This window comes from Larus michahellis, chromosome 1, assembly GCF_964199755.1.
Source record: "Larus michahellis chromosome 1, bLarMic1.1, whole genome shotgun sequence".
Lineage (NCBI taxonomy): Eukaryota > Metazoa > Chordata > Aves > Charadriiformes > Laridae > Larus > Larus michahellis.
In genome coordinates this window covers 98,081,740-98,102,871 of record NC_133896.1, presented here as the reverse complement: position 1 = coordinate 98,102,871, position 21,132 = coordinate 98,081,740, and the positions used below count along the sequence as shown (strand labels likewise).

General features: G+C 38.4%; 1 protein-coding gene and 1 long non-coding RNA gene across 3 annotated transcripts in view; one reads left to right on the top strand and one right to left on the bottom strand.

The window, feature by feature from the left end:
- The window catches only part of NME7 (NME/NM23 family member 7), a 93,260-nt gene that overhangs the window by 63,297 nt on the left and 8,831 nt on the right, over positions 1 to 21,132 (bottom strand). For both annotated transcript variants that reach the window (XM_074595089.1, XM_074595100.1), the window contains exons 2-4: positions 11,063 to 11,170; positions 7,102 to 7,268; positions 1,853 to 1,963 (exon numbers count right to left, since the gene is read on the bottom strand). In XM_074595089.1, coding sequence (XP_074451190.1) covers positions 1,853 to 1,963; positions 7,102 to 7,268; positions 11,063 to 11,170 — 386 coding nt within the window. The remainder of the gene's footprint in view (positions 1 to 1,852; positions 1,964 to 7,101; positions 7,269 to 11,062; positions 11,171 to 21,132) is intronic.
- Positions 3,759 to 19,470, top strand: LOC141746504 (uncharacterized). The gene is made up of 4 exons (XR_012588380.1): positions 3,759 to 3,872; positions 9,371 to 9,462; positions 15,917 to 15,960; positions 17,069 to 19,470. It is a non-coding gene; the product is annotated as an uncharacterized LOC141746504 (long non-coding RNA).

The following is a 21,132-nucleotide window of genomic DNA, read 5'->3' as shown; positions in this document are numbered from 1 at the left end:
TTACAATTCCGTTTCACCAGAAAATCCTCTTCTGAAACTAATTTACCAAATAATTTTGGAAAGCAAATACGAAAAAAGTATGAAAACAGATTAAGTATTACCATTTCTGAATGCAAAGAAATATTTGATGGATATACTTCTGAAACAAATGGAGCTCTACGACTCAGTTAAGAATTCCTACTGCAATAAATATAAAACTGCAGTTGTGCTGTACAATGTAGTTCCTTTTTCATTTCATCTCTTTCATTAGTTCTCTGCTTTTAAAGAATGGAAAACAGTCTTCATCTGGGAATAATAGACCAAACTGACACATAATTAAATGAAGAAACTAGAGAGCTGACCCATCAAAGTAGGTGCCTGCCCTCACTTTCATATCTTGGCTACAATTTTTACAGAAGGCATAAATCTATTTAACAGTGATTGCTGGACAAATGTCAGTATAATCCCTTTAAAGAAAGCAGTAGATGATGATGCTGGTTTGAACAAGCCTGCCTGCAGAGATCTAAGGGTAGAAGACTTTGGCAAAGCCATAGTTCTATCATTTTAAAATGGAACAGTCCCAAGAAACAGAGCATATAGTATGCAGAGAAACCACAAATACTCAAGACATTATTTTAAATATATCCAGTATCACAGCCCAATCTTGTGCTTAAAAATAATAATTTCTAATTATGCAAGAGAAGCATAAATTTTTATATAGCAATAGGCAATAAAAGTTCAAGTCTCAAAGTTTATTCCCTTCAGTGTGAGTCAACTCTAAAGCACATGACTTGGCTCAACAGTTTTTCAAGTTCTCAGACAGACGCTGAAATAAAGAACCACCCAACGTTAACACTTCAGGATCAAGTCTCTCAGACTGCAAGAGAGCAAGCCAAAAAAAAGCTGGCTTGAAAGACATTGTGAACTGTAAATCAGTATTAGAAATCTGATTGAACTCACAAAGTGGAGTTGTGTGAAGGAGGATCTGGGACCAGTATAATCAAACATTGCAGCAGGTGAATGCAGAGACAAGAGGAGGAAGTCACATAGTTGTTTTATCAGTATTTCAGAAAGCCAAAAAGGTTTTGAGGTAGGGGAAAATTTTTCCTGGCCTTACACAGAAACCATAAAAACACATGAATATGGTATTATGTAAGACAGATAGCTTTTCTTTTCAAAGACGCATTGTATATGAACAGGTTTGGCAAAGCATCAACAGAGAACTAGAAGACTTTCCCAAAGTTACTGCACTAGGGTAAATTAAGTATGTTTTCTTTCCACTACAGCCTGCCTTTTTTAAAATCTTGTGGCTCAATGAGGTAAGTGGAGAACAGCAAAGGTTGGGGGGGATTAGGAAGATGAATGAATAAAATCTGTCCAACCCTGCAACAACATTCAGAAGATCATTTGCTTTGCCTAGGACTTCCAGACATTTAAAAGTAAACAAGTTTGGGTTCTGAGAGCACAAATTAAGACAATGGATTTACTGAGAGTGAACAAACCAGCTACTTTAAAGACAACATTGTTAAAATGAGCAATATGGTTTGTATCAGGAAGCCGTGAGGTGAGGACATACAGACATGTCAGTAGTAAACACTGCTGAATTGCTAAATTTACGGTAGTCACCTTGGATTCATACAGAGATGTTACATATTTAATCACCCATACTCACTTGCACAGAACTTTTTAATACTTAGCTTAATTTTCTACATGCTTTCAGAAACCTACATGATTATGAAACAGATGAGTCTTCCCTCTATTACTCACTGGGATGTATTTGATGTGTGGAACAACACAGCATAGCTTCAGAGAATGTTCTTAACTGCAAAAATAATATTTAGATACAATAGAGCTAACCTTAAAAACTCCTTACCTTGAAAGCACCATCATTTTGGCCTTAGTTATTGTAAATCCTGCATTAATAATGGTATCAATTAATTCTCCAATCTTGGGCATTGCATCAGGTTTAATCAGAGCCAGCGTTCTGGGGAAAAAAAAAATAAAAAAAGTAGAGATACACAGCCAACACTACTTTCCTTAGAGCATTTGGTGTGCATGTTGAGTTTATATTCAGTCTAAAAAACATTACATCAAAAAGAGAAATTCTGCCACAGACAAACATCCTAGTCACAGTGTCTCATCAATTTCCACGCTGTTCTTGAATGCCTGCACAAGACATTATTCTGATTAGAAGGAACTTTTCACATTACAGTTTCCTTAGCTTTCCAACGCAAGTCAGCCCACAGTGCTCCACCAGCAGTCATTATTTACTGGCTTCTCCCTTCACTCTCAGAGCAAACAATTTGACCACTTCTTCCTTAGCTAGCATGTATCTCTACAGCTCCTCACTCACGGCTTGGGGTTAGAACACAACTGATTTGTTAATGTCTTCCTTTGCTTGCTCAGCTCCCTTTCTTCCTTATATTAATCATTATATACATAAAACCAAAGCAATTAGAATTCCCTGTTTGAAAATACTACTTAAACATGTGCCTCTTCCATGCAATTCAAAGTGAAATGATTGTTTATTATTACTTTTAAAATAGTTGGAGGCCTTAGTGAGAAGAACATCCTGTTGCGCTTGGTACAGTACAAACACTTCATGCTATACAATATGCATGCCAAATAGCTGGCACTGTTAATAGACACAATAAAAGGTTGGCAGAGGAGGTATTACGTCTCTTATACTGACTGACAGCTATATTCTAAGGGAGATCAATCAAAAAATTCTCTACGCTCTCCCCCATATCTTTGTTTCCAAGTACATCCTGTCTTCTCGATAATTATCGTTTTATACTATACATCCCCTAGGCCAGGACTGTTTTATTAGTGTGCTTTGCGTAGCACCAAGTACACCATCAGCACTAAACATATTATTAATCAAAAATAACAAGCACAAAAAGGAGGTCTGTAAAATGGCATTTTCTATTTGCATTCATCTTGTGGTGAGTCAGCTTCAAATGTGCTCAGCTTACAAATGAACAGATTTATTCAACCCTGTATCTCAGAAACTCCACGTCTCTGACAACCCTAAAGAGCTCTTTCCATCTTTTACACTGTTTCCAATAATGAAGGCTACCCAAGACAGATTTTTATTGCAGTACTTCCCTAAACATAAAGCAAATAATTGCAAATCTCTGATTTTATACACCAGCATGGCACGGAAAGCAGCCTTTAGGTTAGCAGCAATATATCCTAGTCAGGGCAAATATGCTGAGGTTACAGGACATGGATGAACTCCCACTACCTTTACTTTGAACTTTTAAGTGACCCTGGATTGACAGATGTTTTGGGAAGAGACAGACTTACCTATTTCACAACAAATCTAAAGGAAGGGAGGTGTTAGGACCAGGAAATGTAAAGAGGAAGATTTGAAAGCATGTGACATTTCATCTGAAAGTAAGGGAGAGACATAGATGACCTTCAGAAACAGAGATTCCCTCAAGCATCAGGAAGCTCATATACATGGACCAGCTTAGGCCCAGATCCATTGGGAAATATGACACAAAAAGACTGATGGACTAAGGTGTAGCCAGAAATTGCACAACAGTCAACCAAGCCTATGCTTGAGTCCATTGCAGTGCAAACTAAAGTTGGTTTAGCCCTGTCTTCAGACTAGGAAGGGCTGAGCTCTGGCCAATATTCAGCACAGTTTGCCAGCATTCTCCATGCAGCCTATGGGCCATAGCCTGTTCCCCTTTTCCCCAAGGATTTCACAGCTCCACCTCATTTTGTGATATTATTTATCATATGACAGGGTGTACCACATGCATTGAGTCACATGAGGGGGGAGCAGCTACGTGCTTGACTGATGACACGTACCCACCGGTCACACAATGCATGACCTGCATTCTGGAACAAGAGGTTCTCAACTCTGTCGTTTAACATGAACGGTAAGGATCGAAACACTGGAACGAGATCTCCAGTGCTGTTTGCATTTCCTTGAGGAATACTTTTTTGAATCTACGTTATTACACTGACTATTTGAGACAGACTGCTAATGCAAGAAATAAACTGTCCCTTACTTTGCTAATTTCAAGCTTTCTAGTAAAAATGTAATTCCTAGCTATATGTAATGAAATATTGCATTATGAAGCAATTTACTTAGAAGATATTAATACAAACTGCAATGAGTAACTCATAACATCTTTTTTCTAACACTGATATATAAACTTCAACATTTCGGTGTGAGCTTCTCAGTGGTATGCAGGATGCTAAAGCCTGTTTCTGAGCTTGGATTTTGATTCGTGTGCCCTATTTTTAGTTTTAATTAGGAATATGTTTCTTGCGGTTTGACATGATGCAGTCTGCAAAGTACATTTTGAAACAGTTTTAACGTCTAGGAACAAAGGAGAAAGAACAAAAATTAAGCTCATTTGCTTACATTTTCAGAGAGACTGTACGACAATTCTCCAATGAGTACTGAAACATCAGAAGATGGGAACTGATCAAAGGAACGGTGCACAAAGCATGCTGCGGCTATGCTTGTGACATCTATTTATTTCTAATAATAGGACTGTTGCATGTACAGTAGCTTACGTCTTGTACTAGAAGAAACACTGATTATGTCAATGACTGGAAGCATAAGAATAACATATCCAATCAAAAAAGAATTCAAATCTTTCTGGTCAAGACACAAGCTTCCTAACACCATTTTCAAACCCAGTGATATTAACTGACTCTTAAGTATAGTCTACCTAGACAGGACACACTACTCAGACAAACGTTTACCTCAGGTTGCAACCACCCAGGATCACAAGTGAAAGACTAGTGAAACAGAAATCCCTGTCCCATGGCAGGGATTCCTTAAGTGGTACACTGTAAGTAAGCACATGTTTGTGACGGTTTCCTTACAGTGCACGGGGAGGGGAGCAGGGAAGAACAACACTGAAATATGGCCACATTTAAAAATTGTCCTAAGACAGAAGAAAAGTAGGTGTAGAAATTGAAACTCCATAGAACTGTCTTAATAATTTTAGTCTAATTCTAGAAAGGGCCTGTGCAAATGTAGCCTCTTTTTACACATCTGTTTTGTACCTCATGTACCTAGAGTCACATTCACTTGCTTTACTGGCAAAAACAAAGGTCCCTAATTCAAAATGTTCAAGATTTTTGATGACAGTCCTCAGCCTCCCTCAAAGACCTTTGCTCAGTCCATCTGCATACATATTCAGTGATCAAAGAACACATTTCCAAAGTCAAACTAAACTGCTGATAGTCCTGTACAGCACAAAGGCAAGAAAAAGATGGAAACATTCTGCCTCATACAAACATCCTTAAAATTATCAACAGAATTACAACTACAGATTATTTTAGGTATTATCACATATTGCAGAAATCTTGCTATATTTAACTAATAACTGCTGTAAAAACTGGTCAGACCAGGCCAAAAAGACAAATACTTCCAATGCAACTGTTTTGCCCAAGGACTCTTTAGTATGACCCTGCTTACCCAGTGAAAGCTTCTGTAAAGAAACTGGATTTTGAGGATCTTTTGTCTGTTTAAGACACCTTTCACTGTGTTCCTTTGGGCTATTCTGAATATGTAACACCACTTGCATATCTGTGTTATCTTTCATCCAACATTCCTAAAATGTTTTCCAAACAGCTGACATGTCATAAATTCCCTTCCTTCTTTTTGTAGAGTAGTACAAAAACTCACCCCCTCCCAGGACAACTTCATTGATGTAACTATAGTGCTGCTGTATAGACAGCAACCTCCCTCATAAGAAGAAAATGCCATTTTTTCACAAGCTGCCTTTTCTTGGTATAACCGCATCAGCACCAGGGCATATGCTGGTTGAGGCAGAGCAGGAAATACACAACTATAAAAAGTTACATTGGTATAAGAACCATACACAAGACAGACGTAATCTACCCAAGGCTCTACCGAGGAACAGAGAGAGTAGCCACTTATGCTACTCATATGCCGTCCTCCGATGTTCTCCTTTGCTACTCTTCCACCATTCCCAACCCCAGCTTGGAGAAAAAGTACCAGCAGAAATCCTTCTGGAAAGATGTTATGGCAGTCATTTCCAAGGCAATGTTTTTGTGAAGTTAAGACAAAGACGTGTGTTAAAACTTTCAACTCTTCCTGTACGTCTGGTTACGTACAACTCTCCACAGAGAGTTAAAAATAAGCCCAGTTAGTGGGAGGGAGCAAGAAAGAAGGTGAATAGGGCTCACTAGGACATCATACCTAAGAAAATATTCTGTGCTCTTTTCAAAAAAAGATGGAGCAAATTATCAAAATTTCTTAATTTGCAAATTCAGAGATTACCTGCACTGAAGTCAAACCAGATTTAAATTCCTTGTAAATTAATCTTATTGTAATTTTATTAAGTCTCTCCTGGTATTTTTGTTCTTGCAGTGGCTCTTAAAATCTTTTCCAAAGCAAGTCTTTCAGACAAAAAGAGATGATGAGTCTTATCTTCCTCCATTATAAATGAAATTTGTCTTAACAAACAAGCTTGTAAGCTTTATTGACATTCTCACTGTATAATTCCTGTTATTATGCATACAGAGTTTAGGAGATGCTGAAAAAAGTCTCAGAAAAAATCCCCCATAGTGGGAAAAACAATGGAGAATGGGAATGGGCTGCTCTCACTCCTGTTCCTACTGTTTTCGGTTACTACTACTAACACAGAGTAGATCTGACTGGAAAGGCACGAGGCTTCTGCACAGACCCCAGGGACACAGGTGCTAGTTTTTCAAGAACATAGCACACATCAGAGTTACCATAACAATTCTGCCCCAAGAGTATCCACAAATCACAGGAATCCTACTGCTGCCTGCCCTGGAGGAGTAACAAAGCCAAACAGGAACCCCTGTTTTCCTCCTCCCCCTCTTCTCTCTCAAGAGGCCTAGAGGAGGCAACAGTTGACACCATGGAGAAGCTGGCCTTGAAGATTTATCAGGTAAAAATGGCAATCATAGGTTTGCCCACAAGCAGGGACCACTTTGGTTCTATCCAGCTGTCAGTATGCTAGATGCCTTCAAACTGTGTAAAAACTTGTAGCTATGTCCTCCTCTTCCCATAGTACAGGAAACCTATTTCCAGCAGGAACAACTACTTTGAAACCCCAACCACACAGGAAGACTTCAAAGAATGTGCTTTCTTACCTCTCTTTGCGGCTCCCCAGCTTGCGGGCTGTATATTGATCCCCATAGTCCACTAAGGATAGATGACGGGAAAAAACAGTAATTTTGTTGCCCACAAATAAATCTTCAAGGTGTAAGCTCTCATACTTGGTGCGCTTCAGAAAGGTGCGATGGTTCTTCACATCATACTGGAGAGAAAAGAAGATTAAACCTACCATAACAAGCAATTTAAGTTGTGGGCAAACTCAACATAATGTTTACTCTACCTTCAGAAATGTCCATAGCACTGTGGGATAGAATCTGATCACTAAATCGATTTAATTCCTAAACCTTTGAACTTGCAGGCGTACCAGGAAAGCTTAGAAGACCAAACCACAATTACAAATTTATTCTATTCAAATAGTCTCAGGCTTACAGCTATCTTTGCAGTTTTTATTTTATTGTTTGCTTGTGCTAATTCAGGCTGTGACAAATGTTTCAGGTGCCTAGTGGATACCTCTGCCCAGTCTCACTGAGAGTTCCCCCTAGCACATCAGATCTATGCTGTTTCACAGACCAATGGCTCCCACCAGGAGTGGTCAAGATACATACTGTGGCAGGTCTCCTCTTCAGGGCATTGTTCCAGTGATACTATGCTTTATTTGACTGCATAAAACTCAGAATTATGGATGGATGGATGACTGCGACACTAGGTTGAGACGTTCTCACTGCCTAGAGCTGCAAGCTCAAAAGCCTGTCAAGACAATTCAGCTACATATCATCATTCCAAGCAAGAAGCAAGATGTTAATGTGTAGCTTTCTGGGTGGGCTGACAAAGCATAAAAGGCAACCTGCTGAACAGTTTCTTCACTGCATTTAGATATTACAGATGCCTTCATTTTCCTAGGGAAGTGGAATCCTAGGAAGAGTTTTGTACTCCTCAGGCCAAACTTCCCCTTCTCTGTCTTGAATTACATGTATTGTCCTCCATTGCAACGGTATATAGACTAGACTAGCATTAAAAGACAGAATATCATTCCCACAAACTTTGGAGGAAAAAAAAATTAAAAGCAAAATTACATACTCCTTCATGTTCTGAAATGTATGAATACATTTCTCTCCTGTTAGAAGGATGGAAGAATTGTAAGTTTTTCCAGAATAGTCAGAACTTTTCAGATCAGAGAATATAAATTATTTTGCTACTTCTTTCTGCTGAGGCAGCTTCTAAGGAAGAATCCTTCCCTGATGAAATGTTTTTAGCCCCTCATATGTGCTCCTACCAAGTGTCCTCTATTCAAGTGCAGTAGAGAATGAACTCATAGAATCATAGAATGGTTAGAGTTGGAAGGGACCTTACAGATTATCTAGTTCCAACCCCCCTGCCATGGGCATGGACACCTTCCACTACACCAGGTTGCTCAAAGCCCCATCCAGCCTGGTCTTGAACACTTCCAGGCATGGGGCACCTGCCCTGGGGAGCCTGTTCCAGTGTCTCACCATCCTCATATTCCTAATATCTAATCTAAATCTACCCTCTTTCAGTTTAAAACTGTTACCCCTCATCCTATCATTACAATCCTTGAGCCCTTCTTCACCTTTTCTGTAGGCCCCCTTTAAGTACTGGAAGGTACTTAAGTCTGTAAGTAAGGCCTTCCTGGAACCTTCTCTGACAACATGCAAAAAAAAAAATATCACTTGAATTCAGTTACTTATTTTTTCCTGGACTTTGCCAGGAAGCCTATTAACTGACTTGACCATATTCAAGTTCTTCAATAACTTGACTAAAAACCTGGTTATTTCACTAACAGTTGCTAGAAAGGCACCCCAAGCTGTTTCTCTCTTCTCAAGCAGAAAGGGATGGGGGGGGAGTTGGCATCTACCTGTGTTAAAGAATACTTCTTTAGGGCGGAATTTTGGATCTGTTTAAAATACCCTTTTATAAAGCAAATGATAAGCCACAGCAGAAGAAATCTAAGACTGTCTGGACTGTTCCCCTCCTGCCCATGTACATGTAGAAGTGAATTATCCAAAACAACATAGTACTCTGCTAAGAATCTGTCCTTTTTAAAGATTTCTTCTCTCTGTTTAGGAAATCTCCTGTAGAAAGAAAAGTTGTTCAGGCTTTAACAATTCCCCATGAGAGTTAACCACTATGGAAAATTCAGAGAATGGGGCATCTCTTTGTCAAGAGATCCAGTTTGATCATAAGAGCTGCTTGCTGTCCTTGGAGAAAAGCCTATGCTGTCTTCTTCCAGCTGCAAAGCAAGCTGAAAACTTGTCTCATTATTCCCACTGTAATTTTTCTTCACAGGAACCAAGACATGAAGGACTGAAAAAGAAGAGGAAAGCTGAACACTTCACGTAACACAAGCCTTCAGCAGCTCTGCTTCACCCTCAGCTGAGGTGTGTGCTAAAGGAGAGCTGTTGTCAGGGAGGTGGGAAAGGGGTTTCATCATCTTTCTCATAAGCAGGGAGAAGTTGGGTCATAACGCATTACCTCCCTTCTCCTGAGATACATTAGAGGAAAGAGTGTGCTCTCATATTCTCAGGAAAATACCAAAAGATGCAGAAGAATTAGGCAGCAATAAATTACCAAATTCTGCAGAAATTAAAAAAAAATCCAGAAAAGAATTCTAAATTTAATCTCTGTCCACAAACTCACCCCCAAAAGTGATTTTGAGATATTCTTTCTATAGAGATGTTACATATGGTTTTGCTTTTTTAACTCCTGTCGTGATCACACTCAGTCCATATACGCTCATGACTGTGTACACACTGTACTATCTTAACCTAAGAACACATTAGAAAAATGCAGTTCTACCAAGCTGTAGGTATTTCATGCTGAATGCATTATGAAGCTCAAGAACACCTTGAAAGCTCTTGGTTTTGAGACGTGTAGGTGAAATGAACAACAATTTTGCCAGCCTACACATGGTTGTGTAGGAAGATTATTACAGCTCCTGACTGATTAGCTAAACTGTCTCTGGGAAATAAAAAATAAAAATCCTCACACACAGACATGATACAAAGAACTAACTTAAACAGGGGAAACATCACGACAGAGTTTTTTTAAAGAGACTATCAGTAAAATGTACAAAGTGCATCTCACACAGGTGGATACCATGGTTTCAGTGAGTAGTAGTTTGGGTAAGAAAAGTAGTCTGGGCAGATTCCACTAGCTTTCTTATTTCTGCATTTGATATTTATAGCAGGAAAACTAAAATTTAATAATCAAATTACTAACTGTGAATATCCAAATCTAGGCTATTCTAAGACCCTTAGGTCTTCATTAAAAATCAGAAAAGACTAGTCCAAACCATTCACTCATTCCTAAAAGGAAGCACAAGGCATTGGTTGGTTTACTAGGATTATCTTTACAGTACATACTACATTTTTATATATGTGCTTGCTACTGCAAAATGCTTAGTTTAACCTGCTATCAATAAACAATGGGTATTAGTTGTACGAACCACAAGCCAGAAAGGTCCGTGCAATCACTACTAATGCAAAAATTTAGATCCCATTGTCTGATACATCCTTACTTTCATTAAAACCGATTTGAGAGCTATTTACCATTTCCTCTACTTTGATAAGACTCTTTTACATTTTACTCTTTGGAGTCTTCTGGAATTCCATCGAAAGCTTATTCCCCTGTTTGAATTCAGCTTCAATTTATGTTTCTCAAGCAGTAGGTCAGTGCTGCTGAGCTTCAATTCTGAAACCCAAGTAAAGATTGAATGAAAACAGATTTGTGAAAATGAATCCAGGCCAAAGCAAGCTTTAAGGAACAAAAAATAATCATAAACATGGAAGCTCTTCCACATGTTTCACTGTGAACTTGTATTTTTGCTTTTCTTTTAGTTTTAGAAACAGAGCAAGATACGTCTCAAAGTACATTTTCCTTACCTGGAAAATTAATAGGCATCGTCAGTGTCTTACCATTTTACAAACTGTTTAATTGGATATTACACTTATGACAATAGATTTTTTCTTTTATTCTTACCATTTCTACTGATCCATCTTTTGGATAATACAGAAGTTCATAACGCCGAAAGAGTGAAGCATTTGCGTCATACCATTCAGCAGTGAAAGCAAATCTGTCATCTTGACTCTGGAAAGAAAAAGTGTAGGGGAAAGGGCTATTACAGAAAGTATACGTGTGTTACATGTAAAAACACACAAATAAAACACTTCCTTGCATTTGTTGTCAGAAAAGTTAAAAAAAAACAACAAACAAAACAGTAGTAAATGCACTTGCATACTCTGCATATTATCATCTGCTTACCACAGCTGGTGGCATCTTTTCACTTGTTAGCTATCATCTTTTAAGTATGATGGAAACGGCATGGCAGTTTTCCATTTATTCAACTTATTCTGATTTCGTCAGTCATGAAACATGGACTGCTGTGGAAGTTGTTGTTGGACTTCTTAACTTTATGAAAGTATTTGATTTGCTTTCATTTGTTAAAAAGAACATGTTTGCTCACAACTAAATTATAGAATCTTAACACATTTTCTACATATCCTACAAGAACAGGACACACAACAACGAGAACACTTTCCTGTCCTGAGCAGTCATACCTGAACTCCTGTTAATGATGAGATAAACATATTCAAGTTAAGGACATTAGTTTGATTCACTAATTAACTTCTTGAAATTTACATTAAGCATAGATAGGCCAATCTCATTTACAACTCATTTTCTGACCCTAAGGACTGTGACAAGAAAGCTAGATTGCCATAATTCTAAAACTGTAGCTACATGCATAGCTCCTCTCCACTCCTCGTCCTTCCGAGGATAACCCCCTACCAGAAAGTAAGCACAAAGGCAATGCAACGCATGTGGTTGTGCAGTTCTAGCACCTCTTAGTGGTATATGTTCATTAGCTATTGATACTGAAATATCAGTTATTTGATAGCTGTTAGATGGAGCTCTAAATTTTTATTTTTCACACCTCCTCTAAATCTGATTGCTACTCCCGAGGGTAAGCAAAGTCTTGTCACAGGATTCCACTCTTTAGATGTATCTGTACTCTTCTCATTCATCTTAAACATTTAGGTATCACTGGGGGTTCAAGTTGAAGCCACGTAGGCCTTTTTAATCCTTCAGCTTTTAGAAAACAGCAGCATTTCAGCTTGTTTCAAAGACTGCTCAACAAGTAAGGACAGAAGAGTTCCCATGGGCTTCCATGACTATTCTGGAACACCAGCAGGAAAAGAATCATAATCGTTTTCCTAGTGAGTGCAAGCTTATAGATATACACATTAAAAAAAACCAAAACAAAACAAAAAAAAACCAAAAAACCCCTAAACCAACCAACCAACCCCAACACAAAACAACAAGAGTAATCTTGCTTTTGTTGTCGGTGCATTTTTTTCTTTCAGCACCTTCAGCTTAAAACTGATTTAGGACTAAGTGCTTTTGCAGGTTGAAGTCCTAACACAAGCAGCAGCGGGAAAGAACGAGATAGTAAAGAACAATTTCAGAATTTTACAATGTGATGAATACTTGTACCTGTTCAGTTAAAAGTATCATGGCAAGTGCCCTACCCTCCTGTCAGCCCTTATGGTACCCCTACACTGCACACAAAAAAGTCACAGAAAGACTAAGGCAGTGGGGGCAGCACAGGGCTCTGTGGAGGATGCAAAGCTTTCATTTCTAACTGTAGAAGTCTGTACAGCACTGAAAACTTTATTTACATGAGCTACTATAGCTTTTGTGTTATCTCCACGCTACACACTGTAGTCTTTGACAACACTTAAACTCATGTTTTAGGTGCTGCATCCAGCACAAAAACACTCTGGGGACTTACCCTGGTTTCTGGCCCTTACTTAAGCTAGACATGCTTGTGTCTTCATTGCTACTGCTGTCATTGCGGAGATATGTAAGCCAGAACAAACTCTCTTATTTCAAAACTCGCACCTTAATTTCTCTATATAGGCATGTTGTTGGCAACAAGCAATAATAGGGGTTGGCAGACAATAGTAAATGACTGGTTTCAACCTTGATCTTAAATACACTCATACTGCTGGAAGACAAGACAAAAGATTTGATCGATTAATTTGACCATCATCATGTCAAGGATGGATGTTAGAGGGAAGTTCTCTACCAAAGAAGTTGTCTAAAAAGAAAAACAGCCCTGCTTCTAGAGTACTACGTCCACAATTTGACTAGTGATATATGAAATAAAAAAAGATGCACCATTCTTAATCAATGCCTCCTCATAACATGAAGACATATATAATTGCATTACTTCATGCTACTTATTTCATACTGTATCATCACTTTAAAATATATTTTCTAGGTAGCAGTTGCCAGAGAAGCTGCTAATTTTCATTTAAGCAAAACTTCCAAAATTTCCAAATGCTTACTTGTCTCAGGGAAGTAATGTATTTATGTGAACCAGCAAAGAAAACACCACTAGATTTTTCGCTTAGTCACCAGTATCAGTCACCAGCACCTTCATGTTTACAGTGAGAAATTACATTGTGTGTCTTGTTTGGTGAGGAATTGGTCAGACTATTTTTTCTTTTAACGCAACCTTGGTTTTAAGATCCATTTGAAATCCATTTTATAAGATCTTACTCAATGTCTGAGCTATTCATATTTGTTATTCAGCAAGCTCTGCTGGCCACTGTTTCTTATTCAGCCAAATGGCAGAAATGACCATTCTGTATTATCTTCTTTTAGCACTGTAAGCAAAGGCAAGGTAATAAATGGTACTTAGACTTGAAAAACACTGCAGAGGTAACCCCCAAACACCCAGTAATGTTTTCAGTAAGCAGGAAAATTTGAATCGATTATCATTTTGAATCTGGAAAATATGGCGAGCTAACAGTTTTCGAAAATGACCAAAACAGTCTGTGAAGCTTCTCCTAGCCATAACCAGAACTTCCTCTGCTTTATGGACATAAAATTTTCACAATAAATATTTCTAAATGCAGAGAACAACATCAGAAGAAAACTTAAGAGCTTATGGGAAATACTGTAAAACTAATTGGAAACGGATTATGTTTGTGAACAGGTAGATTGTTTCAGAGGCGCACACTGGAGAGTGAAGAAATTCAATATTAAAAGCAAACTGAAGGCCCCGCCAAACAACTATAATGTGAAACACAATAGGACTGCAATTTTACTATTGCCGATTCATGCAAATAGTCTTAAAACAGACAGAAGGCAATCCTGAATACAATCATTGACACGGAGTAATGTGAATATATTCTGGTGAGCCCTTGCCAGGCACCACTGTAAAACTGCCACTCCAAGTCATCAAAAATACCAACCAATTTAAAATCATAATTTTTAAAAAATGAGTACATATGAAGCTCATAATACATCTTTTTAAATGAAAACTGAGACTTTTACTTACTTATTTAATGCAGGAATAGGATTTTGAAGGCAAAAACCAAACATAAAAACCTGTCCATTTCCCATCAATATCGTAAGGATTGCAATAAAATTTTAAGTCTTCACCGCCCTGAAATTATCTTTCCTGAACATTTACTTTCAATCAGTTTATTGCTTAATCAACGGAACTGGTACGACAAACAACTTTCTTACATACCCTTTCTCTAGTGTGCCCTAGACTGCAATGTGGGAAGGAGTCTCAAGGATGAGAAAGATCTATGGGAGACATGCTACGTTTCATCCTTGGCTCCTGTGCATCCTCCTAACAAAGGAAACTCAGAGAGAAAACAACTGTCCAGAGCAGAGAGTGATTAGAGACCAGCGATGACCTGTCAGGTGGTGTGATGTTCAATTCACCACACCGCTCCAGACCAGCACTGAGTCCCAAAAGAGGAAGATTTCACAGCTCTTCACCAGAGAGCCCCGGCACCTCATTCCCCCAGGAAATGGCTGAAACACACGAGTCACTAGTGAAATCACATCACTGTGCACAGCTCGAGTAATAACAAATCAAATGAATCTATAAATACATTATAACTCAGAAAATTCTTACTTTAAAGCATTAGTTTCCATTAATTTCTATCCTGTACCCTCATTAAAATCACACATAGCCTCTGCTCTCATGACTACACAGTTAACCAAGCAATACCTAATGGGGGAGAAATAATTTTTCATAACTTTTCACATCAGTGGAAAAATCATCAGCACTTAAAAATCCATCAGTGACTGTGCACTTTATATTTACATAATGATAGTTTTAGAGTAGGTGTCTTCAGCTCAATTTTTACAGCCCCCCTCCATAGTAAAATCTAGGGCCACTGAAATCTGTAATGTCAAGAGTTCACCTACTGTGAATATGGAAAGAATAACCTTTTTCTTTCTTCCTTCTTCTACAAATGTCACAGAAAAACATTTGCATGCATGTGTAGGTTTTGCTAGCTTATGCTTTTTTGTTTATGTTAGCATGTGTTAATATGCAGTAGGATGGCTCTGTGCACATGAGAAACATTTACTGAAGTACAGCTGAATTAAAAAAATTAAATTTTGTACTTAGTTCTGAAAGTGATGGGGGAAGCAGTCATCTTTAGCTAGCATGAGACTAATTTCTAGAAGCTAAATCCAAGCATTTATAAAAGAACTGTGCTCACAAAAAACTGCTGTAGAGGGAAACTGTTTGTCTGGAACGTAGCTGCCAAGGAAGCTCATAACCAAAAAGCAGATGCTTAGCAAGCTGGACAGAAAATGTCCTGTCCTGTAAACCTTTCAGACTTCCAAAGGGCTTCTGTTCTGCAATAAAACAAAAGCAGATCTTCCAACATTTTTCATGAGAAGCAACAGTAGCAGAACAGTAGCTCAGGGACTAAGGAACTTGCATGGGAAGGCAGAAAAACAATTTTATCCCTCTGGTCTGAGCCATGCATAACATACATATGGATTTGTTTTTTCCAGCTTCAAGACACCTCCTGACTGCCACACTATTTTACTGTTCTGGGGTGAGTACTTCTGTCCTCTTCCTCTAGTTTTGACTAGAAATTTCATCCTAGAGTTTCCCTTACAATGGAGAACACAGGGAATCAGAAGCTAGAGAATTTTTTTCTGCTGATCATACGCACTCTCAGACTTACCACAGTCTAAGGGAAGGGTAGTTTAGATTATTCCCCTCACAATTATACATGCAACATATCTTTACTAAGATCTGGCCGTTTGCATGAGTTTCTTTTTTCCATTATGCAAATAATTCTGTCCCATCAGTAAGCCTGAAGCTAATCTTTTTCTGCCAGTGTGTCACTTCATGCTTTTGAGCTGTAATCTCTGTGATCTGTAATTGACTGGAAAAAACCACCTGTAACTTAAACTAGTTAGCAGCCTGCAATGTATCATAACCCCTGTAGCTTACTACTCAAGAAACTCCACATGAAACAGTATCAAAATAGTTCTTAAAATTAGTAAAGCCCTGAGTTATCTAGAAAGTGCATCTTTACATGCTATTAGCAATCTGGTCTCTATGAGGCTTATATACGCTACCAGGAACTTCAGTATGCATGACATATTTGACACAGGCTCTTGGCCTGTTGCCCACATATGGACGAGTTTAGGAGTCATGAAGAGTATTGCTACATTTTAAGTGGGCAGCTTAGTGTCTGCTGCTCCTTCGATTTTCTCAGTGACTCTGAAATCAGACCAGAAAGAAAAAGAATGAAAGGACCGGAATCAACTCCCAGCGAAGCAATAAAAAGACTGCACAAACCTCAGTAAAAGCTGAATCAGAGACAAAAAGATCCATCTTGATATCCGTATTCTATATTTTGTAAAACTGTGCGTCACAGGGAAAACCTGCAGTGAAGCACTGATGTTAAGAATCAGGCTGTTTCTATGAAAATTACTGGGAACAGGATGGACCAGCAGACAGGATCAATTCTCACACTGAATGGGTATTTCTCCTAATATAAAAAAAAAAAATCTTAGATCTTTTAGAAAAATCTTTTAGAAAAAAAATCACAAAGGCATATGAGTTTGCCGACCACTCTCTTTGGCAAAAAATATAATTTCTTGAAATGGCTGGTCAACAGGTATCTGTCTCCTTGTCTTTCCTCTTTGTAGGTTCTACCAAAAAATAACTGTTGCCATATGTGTTGGTGCATTCCTTAGGCAGATGTTGGCCTCGTGCTCTTCAGACAGTAGGCTGAAGTGGGGGACCTGACCAGCTGCCTTCATCAAGAACATTATTCTCAGAATTGAGTCGAGAAGTTATTCTTGTACATGCATGATCAACCTCTAACAGCAGGTACCTAAGTCCCATTAAGAATTATTTGAAACAGTTCCTCAAAGCTCACAAATCACTGATCACTCATCTTCCAGACCAATCACCACTTCTCAGATTTAACTCTACTGTGAGAGGACTTCAGCACAACTGAAAAGAAAGTCACTGATAAACTCCTAGTCTGAGGAGCAAAAGTCACGAATTTCAGCCAGATCTATCTCCACCGTCCACAAAAGCAGCTACTCACGGTCTTATACTGCCCCAGCAGGCCATAGGTAAAAGCGTTGTCACAGTATCATCTGCTTTCTTAAGACTCAGAAATACTTCGATTGCTTTAAATGGTTCACTGTTATTAGCCTTCCTGTTCTCCCACTCTAATGTCTGGCTAGCTTTGCTTTATTTTCAGCTGAATGCTTTTAGGTGCATCTGTCTAGGGAACCGCAGGCCCGGCAGTATGCCCAGCTTTCCAAGTAGCACTGAGTGCTCGCGAACTCAGAACATCAGATAAAAAAAAATGTAACTTCAATTTGCTTTAATGATTGTCTCAACCAGTGGGTTAGGAGTCCTTTTCTGTCATGTAAGGATATCTTAAATATGACAGTCCCCTGCAGATAAGTCTATAAAGCTAAAAGAGGAAAAAACACTTAAAACAATTGGTATCTCTAAAAAAAGTTACATGAAATGATGAAGTCAAGACATCAAACAGGACATGTCAAGCTAAATGGCATTAATAAATGCCAAAATATTTAATGAGCTTCACTTCTCCATTTGTGCAATCAATTTTCACCTGGGGGGGATGGGGTAGCAGAAATCATGAACGACCTTCTGGTTTGCTAAATAAAGGTCGATGGAAAATAGAAAATGGGACTGGGATTCCTGCATTCCCAGCTCTTCATGGACTTCTGTGCAATCTCTGACACGCCAATTTAACATTTTGTGCCTCCTCCTCTCCAGCTGTAACAAAATACTTATTATGGGAGGGCTTGCCACACTCTGAGCACTAGTAAATAAAAGGCATTGCAAAAGCTGTAAAGCAATTCTAGCTTATACAAAATACACAGCTTAACTTCCTTTTATACAATCTATGCCTGGACTGCTACAGCGAGATGCATCTCAGAGAGCAAAGGAATGGTTAGCGAAATGTACGGTATCACTTTATCACTGAGCAAACCACTTGCTTTTTCATCAAACATGTCCATCTTTGTAGTTTCCAGGCACTGTATGCCCTTCAGTCTGACTGAACAAGGACAGTATGTTTAACTAAAATAGGCAACAATCTTAAACAAATACACTTCCCAACCACTATTCTCTGCCTTTCTTTGGGACTCCTTGTCATTACTAAATGACAAGTACTTCTGCAAGCACAAGAAATAATGAGGCTTGGTTCTCTATTTTGTGACGGTTTTGGCCACAGCCCCTCTTCAGCTCAGGCATTGAATAAAGGCTCATAACCACCTGGATTCTCTGATGTCTAACTAGGGTTGAGCTCACACTGAAGTCTTTTTTGAAAGATGCTTTAGAGCATTCTCATGAAACCTGGAGGAACATCATTACTGCTCTGCAAATCTGACTGAAATTTGTCTGTAAATTACAAACTTACTGGGGTGGGTGGGTGTGGAACTTGGGACACAAGATAGTGGTCATATACACCCAAGCAGATTGTGATCACACAAACTTTGGTTTTCTGAGGCAAACTGGCTGAAAGCAGCTGTATGAAAAATTCTATTTGCACATGACAAGTAATCTTCCATCACCAATAATTGTTTAAAAGAAAAATCTCCATTTGTGAAAGAAAAGGCAAGGAAAAAAGTGCAGAAGTAGCTAAGCCATTAAATGTTATCAGCAATTTTGCAAGACAGAAGCAAGAGACTTCAGACATACTGGTAGTATTTAACAAATAACATTCTGAGTGGCAGAAAGTGCTCTCCTTTTCAGCATTGTAATGCTCCTCAAATCCCAAAATGAATCCTCGGCAGTGCATGCTTATTAAGTTGTGTGATTCATCCCATTTTCTACCTTCACAGTTCCTGTAATACAGGATATTTTCCAGGCAAAACTTAAATCCACAACACTGTGTAGATAGAGCACTCAATTAGCTCTGTCTCTTAAAACTCATTTTCTTCCTCCTCTTCTATTCATGTTTCTGACACACGATCTGGTATAATTTTTAGAACTCCAATTTTGCAGCCCCCTCGCTGCTCTTGGACCTCCCACCACTTTCTCAATAGGCTTTTCTTTAGTCAAAAAGAAAAAAATATAAAAAAAATCAAAAGATCACTGTTCAAATGGAGAAGCATCTGGCAACTGCAATTTCCATGACAATGTCTTGTCTACAGATGATTCTCAATCTAAACTTCATATTCAGAAGCTCACTGGTGAATTTTGCAAGCATATCTCTTTTTATCCTCTCCTTGTAGAAAACAAATCCTGCCTATTGAAAATTTCACACAAATTCTACACAACTATTTCAAACTAATTAAGTATTGGTTAAATTATTAAAATTCTTTATCGTCTTTGGAAATCTACTGAGTCAGACACTTACATTTTTACATTTATATTTTCCCTGCTGCAAATAGGTGCTACTTCTTTTAGATCCGCAGTTATCTGAATCCTAACGTTATTGGTACCTAGGCTTCTAGAGATGCCTTTTGGACTATATACGTTCATATGGTTATTGCTGCCTGGACCACCTGTTGCCAAGTAACATGGGGATACTTCTGTCTCTGTAGCACTAACCAAGTCAATCTTCCTTGTGGATGGGGATCTCCGTTGAGGAAATCATCTCCACAGGGGTCATGATGAACACAGCTCTAGAAAGCTGAAGGTTGAATTTTTCTTCTCAGATTTAGAAATCTGCAATCCCACCTCACATCAGCGAAATTACCTGGCTGTTCTGTCAGTTTACTAAGCAAGAAATCTTCTTTTACTACTAGATTATGTAAATTCTGCAAGCTTCCTACAAAGCGTGTAGGCATGATTAGTGTAACCTATTCCTTTTTTTCCCCAGTCTCTTATATAAGAGAATCCAGAATTCAAATCCTCAACTATTAACTTCAGTCCTCTGCAATTACATGTTATAGTTAAGTACTTAGTTCCAGGATTCATGTTATTTTTCTAATTATGGAAGATAACTTCTCTAAAACACATGAAGGATGCCATACTGCTGTTTACTGGTCTGTGAAGACAGGTTTAGTTTTAAAACACCAGATAAGCCTTGCCTTTAAGGGATTATGTGACCATTTGATGCATGCTACAAGATATGCTTTATAAAGCTGCAGATCATAAGCTATATTATTGTAATCTTAATTACATGATCACAGGTAATTCCTCTAAGAGTAGTCAGTACTGCTCAGCACGTGCCTATCTGCCTCCACTAATTGAAGAAGAGTCTGACAGTGATTTTAGCAAAAGCAGAGCTGTTCCCTGACTCAGAACAGCATTTGTAACACAAGTCATCTCACATAATTACATCTGAGCATAAAGTTTAGGTGCTTTGCACCTAATCAGTCAATAGTGGCAGAACTAATGCTGCCATGGTCAGCTGCTGAATGCTGGGTCTCTGACTTTGAACTATGAGGTTAGGTCTGCATGTGATCCCAGAAAAGGAAACAGGGGTATACATACATTGAGCTGTGCACATCCCATTACACAATTCAACCTATAATGTGCTTACAGGAAAAACATTTTTGAAAGGCTCAAAACTTGTCCCAACAATAAAGTTGATGGCAATACTCAAAGGTAGTTTCCTTTTATAGAGAGTGTTCCTCTGGCAAAATTTCAGCTCTCAATTTCCAACCTTTTCAGATCTAAAGCTCTTCAGAGGAACACTGAATTTTATTATTTTTTTTTAATTTGGATTATGAAATGTTTTCAATTTTTTTCCCCAAACATTCTTATTCAAGTC